General features: G+C 43.2%; 1 protein-coding gene and 1 long non-coding RNA gene across 3 annotated transcripts; both read right to left on the bottom strand.

The window, feature by feature from the left end:
- Positions 1-1,270: 1,270 nt before the first annotated feature.
- On the bottom strand, positions 1,271-19,860 carry LOC115177597 (WW domain binding protein 1-like). 2 transcript variants are annotated; one of them, XM_029738479.1, is made up of 4 exons: positions 19,635-19,860; positions 7,950-8,052; positions 5,482-5,643; positions 1,271-4,755 (listed from the first exon to the last, which is right to left on the bottom strand). In XM_029738479.1, exons 1-4 carry the CDS (start codon positions 19,719-19,721, stop codon positions 3,938-3,940), a joined length of 1,170 nt encoding a protein of 389 aa, XP_029594339.1. In that variant the 5' UTR covers positions 19,722-19,860; the 3' UTR covers positions 1,271-3,937. The 2 variants fall into 2 exon arrangements, with proteins under 2 accessions (XP_029594339.1, XP_029594341.1); XM_029738481.1 differs by lacking the exon at positions 19,635-19,860 and adding an exon at positions 11,292-11,679.
- LOC115177598 (uncharacterized) lies at positions 5,767-7,202 on the bottom strand. Its single transcript, XR_003872437.1, has 2 exons — positions 6,353-7,202; positions 5,767-6,313 (listed from the first exon to the last, which is right to left on the bottom strand). It is a non-coding gene; the product is annotated as an uncharacterized LOC115177598 (long non-coding RNA).
- Positions 19,861-20,375: the final 515 nt, after the last annotated feature.

Genomic DNA, 20,375 nt, shown 5'->3' on the forward strand with positions numbered 1-20,375 from the left:
GAGTTCAGGCACATGCCCATTCATCAGATGGTCACACTTCCTCTCCCAAACCCCCACATGCATTGTGTTTGAGCACACACACACACAGCTCAACTCCCCTTCTTGGCTTCCATGGCAACCCCCACAGGAACCTTTCCCCAATATAATCTTTCCCCCACGGGAACCACACCTGTCGGCATTCTCAAACAATCGCAACATTGTTTCATTAATATATAGAACATTTCTTGCAGCTCTGGCATATAAAGCTTTTTTGAGGCCCTGCTCACAATTCATTCTGTGGCAGCACAATGACCAAACGATATCCTGTATGTGAGGCTCTTGATCATATATTTGATCATGACACTTGTGAGGAGAGAGGCCAGGAAACTGACAGTGAAGATGCATTAGAGGAGGACGTGTCAGAAGTTGAAGACAACACAGAATATGATCCAGACCAAGAGACAACCGATGTGGAACAATCCAGTGATGAGGAAGAAGGCCCTGCTGAGGTTGTTGTTACATTCTGGTCAAAGAATGGGAATTTGTCCTGGTCTTCATCCCCACCTGAGAGGAGAGGTCGGCTGTTGGCTGAAAATGTTATCAGGAGGATCCCAGGGCCAACAAGATACGCCATATCCCGGGTTGATGACATAAAATCCTGCTTCGAACTGTTCCTGACAGAGTCAATCGAAACTATAGTGATGAACATGACCAAGTTGGAGGGGAGGCGCATTTACAAAGACAACTGGAAGGAGGTAGACCAGACAGACGTCAAAGAATACGTGGGTCTCTTGATTTGGCTGGTGTGATCCAGAAACTAATCTACCACCAGTTGATGTGATAAATAGCACAATATGTTTCATCTGAGTATTTGTTATAGTCAAAATAATCCATACATTGGTTTTTGAGTAATAAAAAGCTTAGTTGTATGAGCTCAGGTCAATGAGGCCTACAGGCCATAAATAGCAAGTAGAAGTTCAAAACTGGTAATGTTCACAAGAACTTAAATTGATTAAAAGATCTAACACAACATTAGGTGATAAAATATGTATTATTATGGATTTACAAATCAGCTATAATGGGGCGGTCATTTGACCGGCAACACAGAATTAACTAACACAACAGCAGGGTTAACGGAGCAAATTATACATATGTTAGAGATAGTATAATTTCTTATAGCACTGATTTTCAACTCACCTTCCCTCGTCCATTTGATTAAAACGCAGCTTTCAAATCATTTATCAATTCAGCACGTGTGGAACACAAACAAAGAACACAAAATTACAAAACGTTTTTCTGGTTTACATTTATTGAACATGTGTCAATTTCGCTGCTGTAATAAAAATGGCTTACGAACAAAAGACTGAAAATGTGCACAACCACCTTACATCCCGTGTGGAAACAGCATACTATCTTTGGCATGATGTCCATTATTCACAATACAATATTGTCACCTCATTCAATAGGTCATTTAATCTGTGCATTGAGTTCCCTGTATCTTCACCTTCACACTCTTTTGATTGATTGAAGGTGATTGAAGGAGATTGAATGTTTCAAGAGTAAAACAATTCTATACTCAACAAAACAATAGTAAGTCATTTATTAAAATAAAATAGAAATGAATCATTCACTAACTAAAAAGCTAATGATTGTAGACTGACAATTTGCTATGACAGATTTAAAAGTAGCTAGTTTGGTTCATAAATGCTTTGTATGATATTATAATACAAAATTTTCCAATATGTCGATCAAAAGCTTTACAATTTCATTACACGAGCTGACAAAGACATCCGTCCAAAATGCAGAATAGTTTACCTTTGTTGTACCACAATTATAGAATATTCTATTTGTTTATACCTAATGCATAATAGGCCTATAAAAAGCACTTATGATAGCTTGGTTCTCGTAACTAAACGTTTTTTTGTACCCGTTTCTCCTACGGACCTGTAAGTTTCACTAATGCACAATCATTGCGAGCTATCGCAAACATGACAGTTTCTCAGAGATGCACAATACAATCATGTAATCAATATCTCTGAGAATAACCAATCACGTCCTAGACACCGATAGAGGCCGTTACTGAATGTGGTAAGTGTTGTGTTTTTACCCATGTAGAATTCATCTCAACGACACATTAGAAAACCATCCTTTACAAAACAAATATTAACTGATTCAATGTATAATAAAAATGAGGGGGGAAAAAAAGACAGGATTCGCAGATAGAACTTTTTTTATGTTTGATTCATTTCTTTGTCTCCATTATTAGTTACATATATTTATGTGCAAAATAAAAATATTATTGTGTCACACGAAATGTGTTAATGCACTTGGGTCTCTGTGAAAACAGGGTTGTAAGGAGAGTAAAAACCATAAGGCTAAAGGTCTTATGCGAAACAGTAACATTCACGCAGTGTTTTGCGTCAGGCTCTTCCTGTACAGTATACTCCGAGTCAGTATTCATGTCATAAGAATTAATTGCCCTCGACAACGCCCACCAATTGGGGAAAACAAACGTTCTTTCCCCATTGACCCCGACTGTAAAAGAGCCAACTTCGTAGTACATTTTTTGTTCTACAAATGTAACTAGGTCAAAAATCTCGACCTACGGAAATAGAGCCAGCGAGAAGAGCCCTGTGGCTTCAGGCTATTCGGTGTGGAAGAGTGAGAAATTGTGGGGACCCGGTGTCAAAGTAGGCTACACTTTAGCTACGTGTGTGGAAAATATTTTATCACAGGTAAGACATTTAACTTGCTTAGTAGAGTCCGTTTGGAACTCCACTCACTACTTGTAGCTTTATAGCTAGTCCATTTGTTTGCGTTGGCTAGCTTAATGTTCTGGTTCAGGGCTCTCCAATCCTGTTCCTGGAGAGCTACCGTCCTGTGGGTTCACTCCAACCCTAATCTAGCACACCTGATTCTATAAACCCAATCAGATTAGTTACAACTGGGGTTGGGAGTGAAAACCTACAGGAGGATAGCTCTCCAGGAACAGGGTTGGAGAGTCCTGTTCTGGTTGGTAGCTAGCTAGCACGCACTCACTCGGTTAACATTAGTGCTGTCATGAAAACGAGGGAAGCGCCAACAACATTACATTTTTCTAAGTAGTGAGAACACTCAGGAGCAGGCAAAGTTGAATAGTAATCTTTACACACGTTGTACTTTTCTTAAAATGTAGTTTTGTAATTGACTAAAACAAGCAGACAAGAAAATAGCTTTTGGAAAAAGGTCAAGTTTTTGCTGTGAGCCAATGGGGTAACCAGAGTAACCATGTGTTGTTTTCCCCACGGGCAGGCAGGGCCACCACGTTCTATTTCATACCGACTGGGACTATCACATTACATAAGCACACATCGTCGCCATGACGATCCACACTGCACTGCTTGACAATGTTCCTGTACCGCTTCAGTGTATTTGTCCAGGATGTTCCTTCCTGTGAACAGACACAGGAAGTAGCTGCGATGATTTACCAGCTTGGTACACTGAGCATAGGAGTTGGCAAGACAGCACAAACTGATCTGGGACCAGACTAGAGTTGCACCAGTGTGTATTTACACTATACTGCAGTCGCACCAAACGTCAGGTCAGCATCCACTGACCAGACTATCAATCTCCTCCAGCTTGCACAAGTCTTAACACAATCTCCTTTCGCCTCCTCTTGGTGAAGACAGACAAAGGAGGACATTTATGCCGTTAGCAGTCTGTAGGCAGGTTGGTGATAGGCCAAACCTCTCCTACTGTTACCTTGTACATTGCAGTTAAGGCCACCATTACAGTATGCCAAAGGGGCTTTAGCTATCAACATCAGGCCTTTAAGTCCAGACTCTGGGATAAAATACAACTTCCTACTCTTCACACACACACACACACACACGATCTCAGACAGTCACACACACACACTAAAGTCTTGACTCCGACTCCTGGTTCCCTCTCCCTCCTCGAAAGATTAGCTTAGCGTAGCTCAGCCCTGGGGCTCTGTGCTGTTGCCATGGTGAGGGGGCCCCTCAAGCTCATTGATGGTGTGGAGGAGCAGGCACACCGGGGGCTGGGTGGGTTGCGTCATGGCGGGTGGTGGCGGGGAGTTGGACCCTGTCGCCGACCCGCACTCCGACCTACTTTCGGGTCCATCCAGGGCTAGGGCCTGCCCCTCTTCTACTCCCGGAGCGGGGTGACCGCATCCATCGCAGAAGTCTCCTCCTTCCTGCTCCCCCATTAGGCTATCCTTCTCCCTCAGCTCCTTGCCCTCCTGGCTCCCAATACTGGTACTACCACCACGGTCACATACACAGACCTCGATACCCGAGTCACCCGTGAAACGGCGCCGCCGCCCAAGGGCCCCCCTATTATCTTTGTCCTCCTGGGCACCGCTCTCGGGCCCCCCTAGGTCCCCGAGAAACAGAGGCTCCTTGCAACTCTTCTCTGGGCTTCTAGGCTCCTCTGTAGAGGCCTCCTGGGGCCCTAGCCCTGGTCCACCATCCTGGGGCCCTAGCCCTGGTCCACCATCCTGGGGCTCCTGAGGCTTATTGTCTGCCTTGTGTCTGTTGTAGCCAATGGTGGGAGCCCCAGTGCGGTGGGGCTCTTCTAGGATCGGCCTGGAGCAGAGGGTGTCGGACACTGGGGGGACCGGAGTGGTCTGGATGGCCGGGCAGTGTCCCAGTCCGTCCTGTGGGTCCGTGGGCAGGGGGCTGACTGTATGGAAGACACTGTAGGGAGGGGGAGGGGTGGGAGGGCGGTTCACCACCTCCTCATAGTCAGGTAGGAGGGAATTTGGAAGAAACCCTGGAAGTGAAGATGAGAGGGACACAAAGGACAGTTAGGATTAACTGAAAATGATTGCAAGGAAAACATGTTGCAACATTGGCATTAAACCAAGACCCGGTGGTTAAGGGTTCCTGCAATCTGGGGTATGAAACAGGGCTGTGTTTCATCCCACACCAAAACAAAACCGCAACACCTAGTTCAAACAAAGGACTGGAGTTGAGTCAAGGTAGCGCTGCCAGGCAGTGACTAAACTCTCAGTTTGATGCAATAATTGCCATTGAGAAATATCCCCCCTAGCTGAGAGGGATAACCACAAAAAATTCACCCAAGGTGCAATGTTTGAGTAAGCTTCAGCACTGGGGAATAACAATGCAATGTAGTCAGACAGAAAGGCAGAAGGAGAGAACTACTGAGACTGAAGTGGAGTATGTATGAAGCTTTAGTGCTCTCGTGTTTCATTGCGCCACGGTAAAGATGGGACTGAAGTAGAAGGGCATTGCGCAATAATGCCATGTTGTTGACTACTACCAGCATAACGCTGTGCATCTGCGCAGCTCCTCCTAAGCTGTATCACACCATGCCATAGTTAATACGGGCAGCACACCGTCCAATAACGCAATATGATGTTAACGACATCAATGATGGACTACCACCGGTCTGACGCTGTGTACAGAACACGGCGCTCTCTCGCGTTGTGGGTGTCGCGCCGTGCCACACGGGAGCTCTGATAGGCGGGACTCTTACTGAAGAAGAACGGAACGGAGGTGTAGTTGTGCGCCTCGCGGTAGGCGATGAGGTTGATCTCGTGCTGGCGCTGCTGCTGCTGCAGCCGGTGCTTGGTGCGCCGGTGGTGACACACGCAGCAGCAGCTCAGGATGAAGATGATGACCCACACCAGCCAGAACCCTGCCGGAGACAGAGACACAGTAGAAAGACTGTGAAACATAGACATATGTTAATACGTGTTATTCATATCTCTATGGTGAAACTACTGTAAAAGTACTGCTGAATGGAAGGAGTGACAAATTGTTTTTGAAAGTAACAGAGAGCTACAGTACATTACTACTGTAAAAATCTAGTGCCTGTACAGTGAATGCCAGTAATGACAAATTGCTAGTGAATGCAATAGAGAGATATAGTGCACCACAAGAGATATGCAGAGGACCTAACTCCTGGGATGGGGAGGAAGTGATATGCAGAGGACCTAACTCCTGGGATGGGGAGGAAGTGATATGCAGAGGACCTAACTCCTGGGATGGGGAGGAAGTGATATGCAGAGGACCTAACTCCTGGGATGAGGGAGGAGGAGGAAGTGATATGCAGAGGACCTAACTCCTGGGATGAGGGAGGAGGAGGAAGTGATATGCAGAGGACCTAACTCCTGGGATGGGGAGGAAGTGATATGCAGAGGACCTAACTCCTGGGATGGGGAGGAAGTGATATGCAGAGGACCTAACTCCTGGGATGAGGGAGGAGGAGGAAGTGATATGCAGAGGACCTAACTCCTGGGATGGGGAGGAAGTGATATGCAGAGGACCTAACTCCTGGGATGGGGAGGAAGTGATATGCAGAGGACCTAACTCCTGGGATGGGGAGGAAGTGATATGCAGAGGACCTAACTCCTGGGATGAGGGAGGAGGAGGAAGTGATATGCAGAGGACCTAACTCCTGGGATGGGGAGGAGGAGGAAGTGATATGCAGAGGACCTAACTCCTGGGATGGGGAGGAAGTGATATGCAGAGGACCTAACTCCTGGGATGGGGAGGAAGTGATATGCAGAGGACCTAACTCCTGGGATGGGGAGGAGGAAGAAGTGATATGCAGAGGACCTAACTCCTGGGATGGGGAGGAAGTGATATGCAAAGGACCTAACTCCTGGGATGGGGAGGAGGAAGAAGTGATATGCAGAGGACCTAACTCCTGGGATGGGGAGGAAGTGATATGCAGAGGACCTAACTCCTGGGATGGGGAGGAGGAAGAAGTGATATGCAGAGGACCTAACTCCTGGGATGGGGAGGAGGAGGAAGTGATATGCAGAGGACCTAACTCCTGGGATGGGGAGGAGGAGGAAGTGATATGCAGAGGACCTAACTCCTGGGATGGGGGAGGAGGAAGTGATATGCAGAGGACCTAACTCCTGGGATGGGGAGGAGGAGGAAGTGATATGCAGAGGACCTAACTCCTGGGATGGGGAGGAGGAGGAAGTGATATGCAGAGGACCTAACTCCTGGGATGGGGGAGGAGGAGGAAGTGATATGCAGAGGACCTAACTCCTGGGATGGGGGAGGAGGAAGTGATATGCAGAGGACCTAACTCCTGGGATGGGGGAGGAGGAAGTGATATGCAGAGGACCTAACTCCTGGGATGGGGAGGAGAAGGAAGTGATATGCAGAGGACCTAACTCCTGGGATGAGGGAGGAGGAGGAAGTGATATGCAGAGGACCTAACTCCTGGCATGAGGGAGGAGGAGGAAGTGATATGCAGAGGACCTAACTCCTGGGATGGGGAGGAGGAGGAAGTGATATGCAGAGGACCTAACTCCTGGGATGGGGAGGAGGAGGAAGTGATATGCAGAGGACCTAACTCCTGGGATGGGGGAGGAGGAAGTGATATGCAGAGGACCTAACTCCTGGGATGGGGGAGGAGGAAGTGATATGCAGAGGACCTAACTCCTGGGATGGGGAGGAGGAAGAAGTGATATGCAGAGGACCTAACTCCTGGGATGGGGAGGAGGAGGAAGTGATATGCAGAGGACCTAACTCCTGGGATGGGGAGGAGGAAGTGATATGCAGAGGACCTAACTCCTGGGATGGGGAGGAGGAGGAAGTGATATGCAGAGGACCTAACTCCTGGGATGGGGAGGAGGAGGAAGTGATATGCAGAGGACCTAACTCCTGGGATGGGGAGGAGGAGGAAGTGATATGCAGAGGACCTAACTCCTGGGATGGGGAGGAAGGTCCTAGTTCAGTAAATAAGCTTTAAACCAGTGTCAGAACTGATCTGCCTTTTTGAAAAATGTGCGGTGTGCATTCAGAACATGTACTGGGTACTTTCTCCACCACTGTTCACGTGTACAGGTGAATGTGAGGGTGCACTGCTGTATGACTAAAATGCAAATATATTTCAGAGCAGGAGAATGAAACTGAGAGAGCATGTGTGTGGGCGTGTGTGATAGCGTAGCATAGAGAGAGAGAGAGATAGAGAGTGCTTACACCAGAGTTCATAGTAGTAACTGCAGCACTCTGACTCCCCACAGCAGTGTCCTGATTCACAGACGTAGCTCTGGTTGTTCAGCCCCTCACAGTGCAGTAGGCTCTGGAAGACAAGAAGAGACAAGTCAATAACAGGAGTGTAAAACCGTATATCCACCACCTGGGTCGTGTTCATTAAGTCACAACGTAGCGAAACCTTTGCAATGGACAACGGAAATAAGCATTTCATATCGGACAAGCCCAGGTAGTCTCTTGCCGTTTCAGTCTGTTTTCTTCCGTCTGTTGCCTAGTGAATATGACCCAGCACCCGCCACTCAAATACTGATGTTCATTTTTGTTAGTCAGCATCTTAATAAAAGATGCTACCCCTAGAATTCCTCAGAATTCCTTCCCTATGTGGAAGCTAGGTGTATCGCAACATCACTAGGCTGCATTCAAAACAAATCTCCCCCTCATCCCCTTTTCCTGTAACATGGCAGGGACTCGCGCTCGAGCCTTTTACTTTTGGTCCACCAGCTGCAAACAGTTGGAAAAACTATACTGAACAACAACAAAAAATATATATATTAAAAAAAAATAATAATAATTCACAACATGCTAAAAGGTCAAAGATTTTACGAAATTACAGTTCATATGAGGAAATCAGTCAATTCAAATAAGATTCACTACGCCCTAATCTATGGATTTCACATGACTGGGAATACAGATATGCATCGGTTAGTCACAGATAACAAAAAAAAAAGTAGGGACTGCATTAAAAAGTCAGTATGTGCTGTTTGTGACCATTTGCCTCATGCAGTGAGTCATCTCCTTCACATAGAGTTGACCAGGCTGTTGATTGTGGCCTGTGGAATGTTGTCCCACTCTTCTTCAATGGCTGTGCGACATTGCATTTACATTTTAGTCATTTAGCAGACACTCTTATCCAGAGCGACTTACAGTAGTGAATGCATACATTTCATACCATGCATTTTTTTTTTTTTATTATTTTTTTTTTTTTTTGTACTGGCCCCCCGTGGGAATCGAACCCACAGCCCTGGCGTTGCAAACACCATGCTCTACCAACTGAGCCACAGGGAAGCTACATATTGGCGGGAACATTGATACATATTGGCGGGAACTGGAACAAGCGGTCGTACACGTTGATCCAGAGCATCCCAAACGTGCTCAAAGGGTGACATGTCTGGTGAATATGCAGGCCATGGAAGAACTACGACATTTTCAGCTTCCAGGAATTGTGTACAGATCCTTGCGACATGGGGCCATGCATTATCATGCTGAAACACGGTATCTGTGTGCTATTAAATTGCCATCGATGAAATGCAAGTGTTGGTTGTCCGTAGCTTATGCCTGCCCATACCATAACCCCACCATGGGGAACTCTGTTCACAACGTTGACATCAGAAAACCATTTGCCCACACAACACTATACAAGTAATCTGCAGTTGTGAGGCTAGTTGGACATACTGCCTAATTCTCTAAAACAACATTGGAGGTGACTTCTGGTAGAGAAATGAACATTAAATTATTTGGCAACAGCTCTGGTGGACATGCCTGCAGTTAGCATGCCACTTGCACACTCCCTCAAAACTTCAGACATCTGTGGCTTTGTGTTGTGTGACAAAACTGCACATTTTAGAGTGCCGTTTTATTGTCCCCAGCACAAGGTGCACCTGTGTAATGATCATGCTGTTTAATCAGCTTCTTGATATGCCACACCTGTCAGGTGGATGGGTTATATTGTTAAAGGAGAAACGCTCACTAACAGGCATGTAAACACATTTGTGCACAAAATGTTAGAGAAATAAGCTTTTTGTGTATATGGAACATTTCTGGGCTCTAATTTCAACTCATGAAACATGGGATTAATACTTTACATGTCGTGTTCATATTTTTCTTCAGTGTATATATTTTGTTGTTGAAAATATATTTCAAAGTGATTTAGATTGTACATTCCCTACACTTTTCAGTGCTTGTTTTCTCACAAACTGAAATAGAGAGAACAGTGTAGAATTTTAGCAACCAGGAAAATAGTGACTTCTACATTGGACACTTGACTCCATTTCCACTAAATAACACAGCCACAAAGTCAAAACAGCTTTCCTATTTTGACAATTGATGTCACTCCGCGGGAGAAATCAATGGGTGAATATCACAGCTAATCACAACACTGGCGGGTAAGTAATACTGTGAAACACTATCATTCCACTATTACTGCACACACACACACACGCACCTTCTGAAATTCCAATGCAGAAATAAAGCCTGTGTGTAGCACCTTCAACTCATGATAACATTATGGAACACTGACTGAAACATCAACTGTAAGATCACAACATACAGCAGTTGAGCTACTCCATGTAAATATTCTACAAATGTTTATCTCTGCAGAAATTGCTCTGGGGATTAGACCTAGGTCACCTGAGTACTACACTCACAGATACTGTATGGGACCTGAATAACAAATACATTTATTCATCAAACAACTGATTAAAAACTAGTTAGTATAGCCTATATCAAGATGTTCAGACGGTTGATAGGCTAGTGATCACTCATATTTACATGTTGCCCTCTAGGGTTTAGGCAAGGTCACTTTATCAGCACTCACAGATACTGTAGCTGACCAGAATAAAATAAATAATGAAATAATGAAATAAGTCTTTAAAAAAAAAAAAAAATAGATCAATAACTGATTACTAGTGTTGAATGTAGCCTATAGGGTCTGGAAGAACTAGGTCCAGACATAAGTGGTAGTATTGAACCTCTCAATCATCCCTCTTATACATGGGTGCTAAGCTGCTAGAATGTCCACGGCTCAGATTTCCTTATCACTCATTACTTGGATTATAACGTGGAACACCTGGGCACGCACCACAAGCTGTAGACTCATACAACAGAGTGGACAGACATGTCCCACCCTGGAACAAACACACCAAGTTAGTCCAGTCAAGAGAAACACAATGTACAGAGACAAGCTGCTTCTGTTTGCGTAGATGACGGCCTAAATATGCCTCCAGTCAAACAGGAACTAGCCTGTTAGCCTACATCATAAGCTTTGAACCTGATAGAGCAAAGACACACTTAAATTCAGTGTCAATACACACGTTATCCTTCAATCAATCAGTTTGTACTTTCCAAGGGGACAGCAGGAATAGCCGTTGATAAAGAATTAACTAAAAAACAGAAACCAGACAAGGAAGACAGCCAAGGAAGCCTCTAATCAAAAACTGCTTCAGATTGTATATTGATTTAGCAGGCAACCCCTACCAGGCTACACATTATCTTCAAGATCAGATTATCTATTAAATCCTGAGGAGAAATGTTAGCCAATGTTTTCTATACCCGTTTCCTTTCCAGCTGGAGAGGCATAGCGGTCCAAAATTCTTAAATCCCAAGGAACGCAAGTCCTTTCAACTCAAGGGTCGTTATCCTTCCAGTCCACAGATGAAAGAAGAGAAAGTGCACACACACACACACACACACACCAAGCAAAATAGGGGACAAGGATTTCTCTAAGGAAATGTCCAAGCGGCAGTGGAGTGTGAGCTGCCAGCCAGAGTAGAGGACTGCATGGTAATGAAGAGTGGAGCACCCTCTGTATTCAAAACGGCAGGCGGAGTGTGTGTCCGTGTGAGGACAGTTATAACACAGGAATAGTGAAACCCAGCCACAGATCAACTTCACACACACAATGCATTTCCACTAGGCAAGCCTGGAGCATTTCTGCAGTGTATCTTTTTAACAACCTCCCACAAATAGTTTACACCATACAACTACATTGTATGACATGGCATAAGCCCATCACAAAACAAACTGCAGAGAAACTAGGCTACTGTTTGGTTTGGAGGCATTTCCAGTTCTGAAATAACTTGCACTGAGGAGATTACACAATAGTCTCGGGTCAGAGACCCTTGGCTTTAGAGGAGATCAAGAACTCCCTGGCTCCCAGCCTCGGGGCTGTTGTCGAGAACCAAAGTGCAAAGATATAACCCTTAGGCCTATGACCTATACTGTATAACGTGATGTTTTTGTTACTTGTTGTATTTGTGCTAGGATGTTGGATCCATTCCAGCTAGCACGATAGGCTAGGCCTAGAAACAAAAACTAAAGCCAAATCCATGTAAGAATACTATTTGGACAACAAATTGCCTAAGCCTAGGTTAAGCGATGAAAAAGCCTAGGTTAAGCGATGAAAAGGCCTAGGTTAAGCGATGAAGAGTTACGTTTTTTTGGGCGTCTGAATTTTCTATCGCCTAGGAGACGTATCAGACAAGACATTGACCCAACAAAGAATCTGGACAGACAAGATTCCTCAGTCTCTCAGCCTTCGACAATAGGCTGCTGCAGGATGGAACAACCGTCCCTTCTCGTACTACAGTAGAAGATTAGGGACGGGTGGATTGTGTTACTAACTCTGCCAGAGCCTACAGGCATAATAGAGATTAATTAAACGTAAAACCGACCATAATGAGAAGGTGCTGAAACAACCAGACATACAAGAACAGTCCAGCGTCACTGCTTCACTATCAGAACATTTTTTTCTCTTGGACAGCTGCTAAAAAGTAGCTAAGTGGATTCTTGACCGTGTGCATATGATATAGCATTTGATCTGGCATGAATATGCACAAAGCCTGCCATACTGACAGACTATTGATGCTGTATACTAGTGTCTAAGCTAAATTATTTATGGAGGATCTCTACATTTTCATGCAAAGAAGCATGTTAGTTTCAAATTCTTAGTAGGCCCATCGCTAAAAACTACAAAATGTCTTGAATGAAAAAGAAAATCTAAGTGCATCTTTCTTAGGCCTGCAATATAATCATGGATTGCTCACGTAAGCTACATGACAGGCAAAGAAGTCTCAACCAGCAAAGCATTCTTTTGCAGTCTGACATTTTGCATACAGGGTTCGCTACTGCGACCAAAACAATTGGAGATGTTTTTTTTTACCTGGTAACGTTAGTATTAGGTTCACTATTAGATTTTTTTTTATCATCATGATTTATTCAAACAGTAATGTGCAGTTGACCAAAAATATAACTTTCTGAAGAGGCAACAATGGCACAGGAATGCCCCAGTCTGTGTATCAGGGCTTGACATACAGGGGAGGATTAGGAAGCCCTCTCAGTGGCTTGCTTGGGCCAGTGATTCTTTTTTTATAATGCTATTTTGATCTAGGCTATATAATTGATCTATATAAAAAAACAGATGGATTTCCGAAGCTGTTTGTTCGATATGTTGATTATTTACCACACACACGCTGCACACATATAACCCATAGATAATCTGTCGGGCAGAGAGCTTGCGGAGCTCAAATTGCTGGTCGTTGCGTGGAGCCAAGACCGACAGCGGTAGGGGTAGGAAAGCAGTAAGATAGATGTTCCAAGTTATGATATCTACCAGTGAATGCTAAGGCAAGAATGGGTATGCAAACCAGGCATTTAAAAAGTTCAAAGTCTTGGTTGAATATTTCCTCTAGCGCAAGACTCTCCAACCCTGTTCCTGGAGAGCTACTCTCCTATAGGTTTTCACTCCAACCCTGTTCCTGGAGAGCTACCCTTCTATATGTTTTCACTCCAATTCCAGGTAACTCACCAGATTCAGTTAATCAACCAGCTAATTATTCCAATCAGGTGCGGTAGATTAGGGTTGGAGTGAAAATCTACAGTAGCTCTCCAGGAACAGAGTTGGAGTGAAAATCTACAGTAGCTCTCCGGGAACAGAATTGGAGTGAAAATCTACAGTAGCTCTCCAGGAACAGAGTTGGAGAGCCCTATGTCTATGCTCTTTGGTCCTTGAAAAGTCATTGAAGTTATGGTAGTTGATTTAAGCCAGACTTCATTAGCGTGTGTGTCGGGAACATGTCTATTTAGTCAGGCAAAAACCACATTATTTTGACATATTTTAGAAGGTAAAAATAATCCAAATGTCAATGCATAAGGCCTTTAAATAAATTCATCATTCTTAAAAAAGTGGTATTGCACAAAAAATGTTCTACATACCATTACAACAAATATAAAATGTAGGTCCTTGACATTTCTTATTTAAAGATGCACTACGTAGAAATCACTCTGGCATGTCCTGGTTGCTAAAATTCTAACAGTTCACCTAAATTCAGTTTATGTGACAGAAGTATAGTGTAGAGAAATCTTGTACATTCTAAACCATTGTGAAAAATATTTTACATAACCAAAAATATATTTTCAGCTGTTTCAAGCTGGTGTACAAAACTGAAAGTAAAAGAGACAAGAACAAAACTTAAAACGGGAAGCAAAGAAATAGCGCACATAGAACCGATCTAACGCTTCTTAGACTTGCTTTCAATGAGGGATCTTTGACTCATATTTCTATTACATATTGCAGCTTTAAGTGCTTGGAAAAAGTCCTTGAATTTGTCTGTATGAACCCTGTATAGGCTACTTGCTCAGGCCAAAAATGAATGAAAATCAGCTGCTATTGAAATTATGCACTTAACATTCGATTTCCTGTCAGATCTTGACCCGTGTCGGTATTTCTCTAATTTGGGTCAGTAGCTTTCAGTTGGCATTGGGCCGGTGTTCCACTGGCAAATTTACCTGAATGTCTAGCCCTGCTGTGTGTGGTACGTGTAGGACCTATATGTCTACCACTTTATGTAGCCGTTAGCGATGCTAATGATGCCCTTACTGTTTTTCGAGTACCGTAATTTCCGGACTATTAAGCGCACCTGAATATAAACTGCACCCACTGAATTTAAAAATATATATTATTTTGAACATAAATAAGCCGCACGTCTATAAGCCGCAGGTGCCTACCGGTACATTGAGACAAATTAACTTTACACAGGCTTTAACGAAACACGGCTTGTAACAAAAATAAATAGGCTTTAACGAAACATGGCTTGCAACAAAAAATAAAAAATTAGCAGTAAGCTTTAGTTGTCTTTTTGCACTGAGTCAATTCCTCACGCTGCTGTTTCCAACGTCTTATCATTGACTCATTAAGACCAAGCTCCCGTGCAGGAGCTCTATTTCCTTTTCCAACAGCCAGATCAATCGCCTTCAAGTTGAAAGCTGCATCATATGCATTTCTCTGTGTCTTTGCCATGATAAGGGTGACAAAATGACTACCGTAATCAGAATGATGGGAAGTTTGAGAGCGCTCGATTTAATCTAAACCGTAAACAAAAAAGTTGTTTGACCTTAGACCAATGAAATTGCCGAACGGGTTAACGAAAGCTTCATGCTGCCAAAAAACTGAGCACTTCACAGAATGTGTTTTTTTTAGAAAAAATAAATTGAAAGCGGGAAAAATCCATATATTAGCCGCGTCATTGTTTAAGCCGCGAGGTTCAAAGCCTGGGAAAAAAGTTGCGGCTTATAGTCCCGAATTTACGGTAGATGGAAAGACAATTAAAAGCTAACTACAAAGTAGCCTATGCCTTCTTGGCAGAATCATGATTATTTGCATCAATCCAGTGGCCATTTGTTTTGAAAACATCACAAGTGCGCTGCAGAAACACAGCTAGCCAAACACAACTGGCTGGCTGGTAAGCACCTGAATTAAAAGGGTAACTTCACAAAAATCTACATTTCAAAAATTCTCTCAACAATGGTCCGCAAATATGTTTAAAGAATTGTGGATTTTGAACATCAAATGTACTTTTTTTGCCGTGATATGGTTTTGGAACAGTTTAAAGTATCGTTTTTCCAAATTCTGCCCACTAGATGATTTCACAGAACACATGCCACTTTGAAATCTGCAATAAATACATTTAGCATTATATTTTAAGTCTCTTTTCTTTGCTGTTACAGTAAAATCTATCTACATCAAAGAACAAGGGCATACTAATTTAAAAGATGACTAGTCATTTTTAGCCTGGTTCTGTACAGAACGCAGTCATTATGGGACACCGGCCAGGTCATTCATTGTCCATTATCTTTTTTTTTTCAAAGTTTGGTGTGACTAAATCGTGTGCTGGTGCCACCAACTGAAAAAGGTGGTAGCTGGAAAAAGTTAGTGTAGAACCCTGGCATAGTTCACTTCCTATTTTGCAGATTCAATACTGACACAGAGCTGACTGGCAAGGGGACTGTACAGCAACAGTGTTCTAGAAGAGATATGTTCTGAAGAAAGTTCAAGGTTGGACAGTTCGTGCTGAACAGAACAGTGGTGACAACAAAAACAACATTCTCGCCCACCACACACATTCAGCACTACTTTTCAAAGGGAAAAGAGGACGTGCTCAGGAAACTAGCCTATTTGTGGTTAATGGTTTGCCAACAACACTCCCACGTGAAGAGTAACCACCTTGTAAGAGATCTGAAGTCTTGTCTTTGCAGACAGATATTAGGCTACACGTCTAAGCTGTAGCACAGGGGGCTAATGCAGTCTTGAAATGCAATGTACGGACAACCTGGGTTTGATACCTGGTCAGTTTGGGAGTTTGAAAAATGAGGGTCACTGATGTAGGCCTAGGCCAAAACCAAGTAGGACAATGTATTGTGTCACTCAATATTTCGCTCAAACAGAACTTGACAAATCCAGAGGTTAAACAAGACATTGGGATTAACATTGGCTCCTCCACTCAGCAACTGGTGACCATATTCAGTCACCCAGAACTAAGGCAAGATGCCAGATACAAAATGAAAGTCTCAATGATGTAGCAGCAAACAGGGAGAACGTTCAGATATCTGCGAGGGGCTGTAGCCCCCTTCCTAGAAATAAAGAAAAACATTGTTAAATGAACTTTAGACTTGTGGGTGATTCCTCAGAAAACAGGACCATGATTTTTTGATTTTCACAAAATGTTATCCATAGAAGGGTCCTTTAGAGGAAGGATTGTTGATATAGATGACTATACAAAACACTAAGAACACTTTCCATGACAGACTGACCAGGTGAATCCAGGTGAAAGCTATGATCTCTTATTGGATGCCACTTGTTAAATCCACTTCAAATCAGTGTCGATAAAATGGGAGGAGACAGGTTGAAGGACTTTTAAGCCGGGAGACATGAGACATGGATTGTGTATGTGTGCCATTCAGAGGGTGAACGGGCAAGACAAAAGATTTAAGTGCCTTTGAACGGGGTGTGGTAGTAGGTGCCAGGCGCACCGGTTTGTGTCAAGAACTGCAACAATGCTACATTTTTTTCTCACTCAACAGTTTCCTGTGTGTATCAAGGACATCCAGCCAACTTCACAACTGTGGGAAGCATTGGAGTCAACATGGGCCAGCATCCCTGTGGAACGCTTTTGACACCTTGTAGAGTCCATGCCCTGACGAACTGAGGCTGTGCTGAGGGAAAAGGAGGGGGGGAGGGGTGCGCAACTCAATATTAGGAAGGTGTTTTCATATTTTGTACCATCAGTGTATATTTGACATTTTATCTTAAAGCATAATTGAGAAATAATGAATTGAAGTTGGAACATGTGACATTTTGGTATTACCCAGGCCTTCTGTAAGACTCCATAATGTTTCATCTGCACTACAAAGGAAAAATTGGTGTCAAAGCTTTACCGCCTGCTCTGTAATATGAGTGGTACTTTAATTAAAAAAAATCACATTATATGAATATAGGAAAAATATAAACATGAATATTTAATATTTTTGGGGTCGAATGCCAGTTGTGAGAATTACCCAAAAGGAGTGCTGTGATTGGCTTCTATATCAATTTATTTGTATAAAATGGGCCATAACTTAAATAACTTTACTGGTAGTAATAATTATCTGAACCTTTTGCAGGGATATCTTTCATTATCTAATGATAACAAAATGCATACAATGCTCTTGTATAGGAGGGGGGACTTTGTGTGTCATGACGGACTGAATTTAAGCCAGGTTCAAAACAATTGGGAACTCTAAAATGTCCAACTTCAGTGTGTTCAAGACAAATGGGGAAAAAAAAAGAGCTCCAACTGGGAAAAATCTTTTTGAATGGTCATCCAACTTGGCATCTTTCTAGAGCTCTGACTTTCCGACCTGAAGATCACTGACGTCATGATTTCACCTCGTTTTCCCCCCAGCATTTCCAGTTGTCTTGAAAGCACGACAAGAGCAGGTTAGCGTTTTTCGATATGAATCTTGTTCTGGAGGCAGCTCTGCAGAGTGGTAACTAGCTGGCACTGCCACAAAGTCATACACATTTTTGTTTTCAGGAAGTTTTACAATTTTGCCTTTGCAGATGGCCCATCTAGCGGAAATAGCTCAGTTCTGCCTCATCCCAATAAACGTCAACCTGCGAATTAAGACCAGCGATAGCTAATCTGTTTCACTGATAACCTCTTGTATTAATGACTACAGGGACATGAACGATGATGAATCCCCGTCAACAATTTCAGTGTATTCCATAAAGTGAATTACAGTACAGACAGGTTGGTTGTTTAGCAACAAAATCGACGCGTGCGCAACTGTGGGGCATGTTAATTGGAAAATAAATGCATTTGCACAATGAGCACTTCTCTCAAATACATCGTTACAGTTGTTGGTTAGCTAGCAAGCATTGTTTTGTACATATTAGCATTGACATGAAATCAGTCAAAACACCTGAAAACAAGACAACACGAGCTGAAACGAGACACCCACGATTCCCTTCATTGTAGCTTCTTGTGATTGGGTGGATTCGATTATGCTGAGCCACGGGGCACCGGTTTATGGCCGGTGACGTGAACGGGCAAATTGAATATTTCTCAAATGGAATAGTAATCTGCGCTGCTCGGTCATGGTGAATCGTCCAGAAACATACATCTTTCCCATAAAATATGTTTAAACTTAAAAACGAGTTTTCATTGGGAAGGCAGATAAAAAATATATGTATCAAAAGCGAACACTTTCGCATGTAAAACGCAATCTCACCACGTGCTTAATTAAGCCGTTTATTTGAGCCGACTTCACAGTGAGCTTTGACTGGAGCACCTGGCTCATGCTCGGGAGGCAGCCCGGTTCTAAAACCAATACAATCTACTTTCACATTGTGCAAAACACGCCTACCCGTGCCAGATTAACCGAATCCCCTCGTTGTTACTCGCTAGCTGGCTGTTCAGAATCATTAACGCACAGATTCCAATCACATCGATGCACGCGCATCATTTTCGTTACAACAGCCAACCCTTTTATAAACAGCACTTGCAGTTTCAGTTTCGATGCAAATATATAACAAAACATCAACTAATCATTGTTTTTAATAAGACAGCTACTGACTTGTTGGCTAGTAGGATGATAATGCTGTGCTAGTACGTGGCCAGATATTTGATAACTGTCAAAGATTTAATTAGACAGCTGTCAATGGGTGCGGCTAGAGAAGTTTGCTTAACACTCAGGTTATTAAGGTTAGTGACCAACAGTAGCCATGTAGCTAACGTTAGTAGTTACTAAAGCAGCACATACTTTGTCGATTTCTGTCAACGCTAGCTAGCAATATGGCTAAGTGCCTGTCATGCCAACTAAATAGCTGACTGAACAACTAGCTAGCTAGCAAGATAGCTAAAGCTAGTTACAGCGGTCGAACTTAGAAGTTAAAGTTATACTCAATATACCCAACCGAGACTAGTTAGCCAGCAAACGTATAGGTAACAGCTGGCCACATTAATAACTAGCTACCTCACAAAGTAGCTAGTCGTATATGCAACTTTACTAGCTACCCAAATAAACAACATGCACGACCCGAACCAAAAACATCCTGGCAGATTTGAGTCCAAATCTTACCTCGTCTAATGTCGCGTCGGAGGGGCTGACAGCGATAACGTGCAAAAACAATCCCATTTTAAGACCCACACCTAAAATCTCGTTCATTCCTCCGACCGGACTCGTGTAAAAACATAAGCGTAGACGTTTGTTGTTCCCTTCACAAAACTTAGCGAAATGTCAAACTAGTTTACTGCTCTACTGGACGTACTGAAAGACCACGCATGCGCTGCATCCTTGCTACGGCGTAATTTGATGTCAAGGAGGCACATTGGGCGAATTCGATGAATCTGGCCCGGGGTACACCGAGCGTAGAATTGGAATACTAGAATGGATTGAACCTTCTTGTGATCGTCCAAAGATCAGCCATGTTGGTCAGGGAATTAGGGAGTTGTTTGACCATGGTTTGGTTTGCCAGTGCTGTGATAAGATATTGTGTAAAACAATGAATGTGAAGAATTTATCTGCACTGTATGTGTGTTAGCCAGACAGTTTTAGAGGAATGATTCCATAAATTTAGCAAATTAAGTGCCAATATGCCAACGTCCATTTAAATAATGCAGTCAATCCACAGCCACACTCTAGTTCAAATCAGTTGATAGGACTTAGATAAGTTGTAAATGCAACAATTACTAATATTGCATCATATAATAGCACTCAGCTTTCCAAGAAAACAAAATCAGACATTTATGGTCTATTTACATATATTTGAGGCGAAAGCGGGAGGGAGCAGCAGCCTTCTCAAATGAACAGTAAAGTTGA

This window comes from Salmo trutta, chromosome 38, assembly GCF_901001165.1.
Source record: "Salmo trutta chromosome 38, fSalTru1.1, whole genome shotgun sequence".
Taxonomy (NCBI): Eukaryota; Metazoa; Chordata; class Actinopteri; order Salmoniformes; family Salmonidae; genus Salmo; species Salmo trutta.